Below are 5,225 nucleotides of genomic sequence, written 5' to 3' on the forward strand. Positions count from 1 at the left end.
TATATATATATATATAGATATAGATATATATATATATATAGATATAGATATCTATGTGTGTGTGTGTGTGTGTCATTTGAATAAAACAACCATATTTGAGCTTTAACAATCATAATTAGTGGCTACAAGAAAATAGTCGGCTATAAATGCCATAGTTGACGACTACAATAGTCGTATTTGGTTGCAACAATTATTGATGGAGATTGATAACAGTTCGTGTCATTTTTTTTTCCAATTATGCATGTTATCACGGAGATATAGTTCATTTTGCCTTGCCCCCGGGATAACCTAATGATGATTGAGGCCATAAGGAGTCTTTTCATGGTGTAACATGCCATGAACATGTCATGAAACTTTAACAAAAACCATTGTATTGGCCCATGTCTAGTTGGACCCTACAAGATTGTAGATGTGGAACATCATCCCAATTAGGGTTATTATAGTAAAATTCTAATCCATGTAGCATTGACACTTATAAAAATGTTTTGTATATATCAGAAATTGACACTTGTTGGAATACCCCGACACTCAACATATATGTCTGATTTTTTTCAAGAGGCGAACACGTTTGAGACACATCTCAACATTGCATTGGACGTGAGGTTAACACTATTTCAAGAAAATGGGACACTGAAACGAGAAAATACCTCATATTCGAAACCATCCCATCTCTTGTCATGTTGAAATTCCCTCTAACATTCGTCAAACTCGATTATTGAAGGTGCATTCAATATTCGTCAAAATTGAGCATTAGTAATTCTATCTTTGTAATCATAGATTTTTTAAAATTTGAGTAGACAAGTTGGATAAACTTTTTTGAAATATATTATATCTAATTTAAAAAAATAATTTTCATAAGCATGAGGTTTTATTATATAACTTAAATTTATGAAGTTAAATTTTATTCTTTCATAATTTGTGTTGTGATATTTTTATTTAATAAGAATGGAAAGTTATTTTTTTTATATTAATAATTAAGTAAATATAAAAACGTGTCCATGACGTGTCGTGTCATATTTTTTTTTCCAATTATGCTAGTCTCAGTATTTTGTTGTGTCGTGTTCTTGTCCCCGTGTTTGTGCTTCATAGATTCTCATTATTTTGTTGAATTTTCTTAAACTTTAGGGGGCAGTGGATGAGGCTTATGGTTTTGGAGTTGGATGACTATTGATGGAACCCAAGCCCTATTTACTTTGAGTTGAGACCTAAGGAGCCTGTTTTCAAGAATCGACCTAAATTGATTACCTAACTCAGGGTAGAAGGTTGTTATGTTTTCTAATTGTTCAAGCTAATGATGATTTCATCGTGCCTATGATATTCAGTAAAAATGATTGCTATGCCCAAGGGGAGGTATAACTATTAAGGTTGGGCCTACAAAAATGATTAAAACTTGACAATTCAGACCTATGGTTAATGAGCTTAGATGTTTCTTGTCAGATCAACCCAGATAAATGGTCTTGGTTGCTGCAAACTAGTATGCCTAGTTATATATATATATATATAATATATATATATATATATAGAAATCCTTATTGAATTTTATTAATAACAAGAAAAGATTACAAGTGGTCCATATGAAGTTCCACTACACCCCACATAAAACTCACACACAACAACAACAACAGCAACAAAATCTTAATCCCACTACGTGGGGTCAGCTACATGAATCTTTTTTCTCCATTGCGTCCTATTTAGTGTCATATTTTCAAAAACCTAGGAACCTCCATCGAAATTACAACTCACACAAGAAAGTAAAAAATATCAAGGAACGACTCTAACAAAAGAAAGAGAAAGTTTATCACTTTGTAAAAGAAAATTAAGCTCTGCAGGAATCCTTCTAGATACAACCACCTTCTGATTGGAACACTTCCATCTAACTGCCCAATGAGCAGCCTTATTGCCTTACCTGTGATTATGAGACCATGTAACCTGCAATGAAGACATTAGAGCAAAAATTCTCTTCATATAAAGTATCAGATTCCAAGGATACTTCTCATTTAGAAAAGAAAATTTCCAAATCAGAAAAGAATTAGTTTCAATGTGCACCCTATTCCAGCCATAGTGTTTAGATATCATAAGAGCTTTCTATATATATATATATATAAATGGAAATATACATTTATGGGTTTGAGGCACCTCTGTGCATTTTCTAAATGTTTTACCAAAAAGTAAATGGGCACCATTTTTTTTTCCTTGGGTTGTGTGGAGTAATGCTAATTTTGAAGGTTTATTTTGATTTTTGGTTTGATTGTGTGGATTTTTTGAATTATGGCTAACAACTTCTTGCTATCCTGAGACATTCTCATGTTATGCTCGGGAATTAATAAAACTAGCTCTATCTAGTTTTGAAGTTACCATCAGTTTTCAGATCAATGTTCAATAACTCATGTTACTCGCATGCAAATTTTGTTTGATTCAGTTCAGTTTTCTATGTAATGGGGCCCCACTATTCTAATCTTCATTTTAATTTTGTATCCTAGTCTCATTGAATGCTCCTATTCTTTTTTCCCAGTGCCCCTCAATTTCTTTTACTTCCAATTGCAGCATCACTTCAATTTTTGCATTCTAGATTGGAGAGAAATTTGGATTGGACAAAAGTTTGACTTCATTTGGGGTCAAAATCAGAAATGGGCCTAAGTGCAACTTAATCAAAATTCCTAAACCAACCCAGGAGGTACTGAATCGATTGGATCATGGTTAACCATTCTGATCTCAACTTATATGCAGGATTAGTCCTAGAGTCTAGGGTTTTGCAGGCCTAGTCCTAGAGTCTCTCTATGCTACCCTTTTTTTTTATTTGATCATCATTTAGCAAATTGGAAAATTAGCATATAGGGTAGGATTGGGATGTTCTCAGTGAACCAAATATGGCCCTGTAATATAGCTTGACATTTGTGCAAGCGTCTACCTTCTATTCCCGAATACAACTCTCTGATATCGTGGCATTACTTGTTCCCATTTGACTTCTCTATTTTTGTTTTTGATTTTTTTCGTCAGGCTTGGAAGTCTTTTAATATGTTAAAGTAGGATGTTCCTATTCCACTAGTCCTTTTTTTGTAGTTTATTGGTGTTTCAGTTTACATTATTACATTTTAATTCAGTTTTTCAAGAAGATATACTTATTTCTTTCTATTTATTTGCTAAATCCTTTTCAAAGGTTAAATCAACAACACAGAAGATGAATGGGCCTGAAACACAGATAAGTAATCCTTGTAGTTTGTGTGGAATGGACAAGCTGTTTTTTCAACCTCCTATAAGATATTGTTCAGCATGTATGAAGAAAATCAATCCTCGCGGGATTTACTATTGTCTGAAAGACACTGACACTTCTGCTGGTGCACTGAAGTCATTTTGTAATTCATGCTATGCTGCTTCTAGAGAAAAGATCAAATTTGCTAAACAATACATTCTAAAAGCACATCTAGAACAGAGAACCAACTATGCTGAAACTGATGGCACATCTGAAAAAGTAAGTTTTTCTTTAGCCACAATACATTTTTTTTATTTTAGAATCCATGTGTGACCCTTGATGCTAAAATTGTACTTTGATAGCCAGCTTGTGCAGTGTCAGAAATGTAAAGAGTGGCTGCATGAAATTTGTGCCCTTTTTAATGGAAAGTTGGATAAAGTAAACTCTAGCAAAGTTGAATTCGTCTGCCCAATCTGCTGCCTAAGAGATATAGAAAATGGTGTACGTGAACCTCTATTGCGGCGGCTGGTTGTTGGAGCAAAGGAACTTCCCAGAACTAAGCTGAGTGATCATATAGAAGAATGGCTTTTCATGCGTCTTAGAGACGAGAGACAAGAACGGGCAAAAAAATTGGGAAAGAACATTAATGAGGCACATCTCTCTCCTCTTTCATTTATAATTCCTTATTTATTTTTTCTCTTGAGCACATTCATATGTAATTCCGTTTTTTGCAAAAGGCAGGTACGATATTTCTATTAATGAAGATATCTAATGCAACTCCTATCATATTGAGTCTTTCTGAAGCTCAAAGAACTGTACAGCAAGGATAATGAATAAAATCACAAATTTTTATCCGGTTATTTTCTATCCATATGTCATGTTCATATGTGACTTTAAATATTTAGGCAGTTTAGTATTTTCTTTTTGTAGGTTTGATGACATCAGAAGAGCAGGCAAAATGGGTCTACTGATAGAGAGAGATTTAGGTTAAGAAAAATATTTCAATCAATTCATCAATCGATGAAATGGAAGCATGAATCTCCTATTCATGGAAACATGGTGGCAAAATGAAATCAAAATTATGTATATACAAAAGTTAATCTTATTTAATAATACCCATTTTAAATTTATAATTATCTATAAGGATAATGCATCATATTTTTCAAAACCATAAGCGGGATCATGGAATCCTATTGAATCTTTGATTCTTGAAGAACCATAGGATGTACTCGCATTAAAGATGGTTCTGTGAGAAAGTACGAAGATACTTTAGGTTGGCTTTTTCTTAGGTCTATGATGGGATTACGAATTCCTTAACTAGTGTTCCGACCTTTGTGGAGCATGATGGATGCTAAACAAGAGCATCGTCTAGTCAAATGGATAATCAAATTATGGTTGTGAACAAAACCATGAAGAGTTGCGATCTTAAGACTTGATTGCACCCCCTACATCTATTTTACTAAACCATAGTGAATTGTGATGTCAGAACAATGAGGAGCTGTTTGGTAGCCGATTTTAAGCATGATTTATATAGGATCCGTGCTAAATTGTGCCAAGGCAAAAAAAAACATTTGTAAATCCTTGAGCTTATTAAATCCCGTTTTCTCTCCATTTTGCCTTAAACATCTAAGATTTAGTAAATCATGATGGAAGACAAATTTACAGGATTTAGAGAAGCTAAAGCGCGGGGGAAGAGAGAGGGGAAGGGGGGAGAAAGATGAGGGTTATTTTCCTCAATGGTTTCTAGTATGAACGGCTGAGAAGGAGGAGAAAGATGGGAGTTTCAGAGGCCTTCCAAAGTCGTAATTTTGTAGTTGCCTTCCCAGTCTTAACTGTGACTTGTATCGGGAGCTTTTGGTCACGAAGGCGATGGTTTTAGGCAAAACCAGCTAGGAGCTAGGTTTTCAGGAACGACAAGGGAAGGGGAAGATGGTTTTGTTGCTATAAGGTAATCTTATTTAAGTTTATTTTATTGTTTAATAACTAATAATTAGTTAATTTATTATAAAATTAATCATAAATAAATAATTATATA

General features: G+C 33.8%; 1 protein-coding gene across 1 annotated transcript in view; it reads left to right on the top strand.

Moving 5' to 3' along the window:
• LOC110019242 (histone acetyltransferase HAC1-like) overlaps positions 1–5,225 on the top strand; it is a 28,897-nt gene that overhangs the window by 6,287 nt on the left and 17,385 nt on the right. Inside the window, exons 6-7 of the mRNA XM_020716834.1 lie at positions 3,158–3,469; positions 3,557–3,841. Of these exons, the coding sequence (XP_020572493.1) occupies positions 3,158–3,469; positions 3,557–3,841 (597 nt within the window). The remainder of the gene's footprint in view (positions 1–3,157; positions 3,470–3,556; positions 3,842–5,225) is intronic.

This window comes from Phalaenopsis equestris, unplaced genomic scaffold, assembly GCF_001263595.1.
Source record: "Phalaenopsis equestris unplaced genomic scaffold, ASM126359v1 Scaffold000054, whole genome shotgun sequence".
NCBI classification, from domain to species: domain Eukaryota; kingdom Viridiplantae; phylum Streptophyta; class Magnoliopsida; order Asparagales; family Orchidaceae; genus Phalaenopsis; species Phalaenopsis equestris.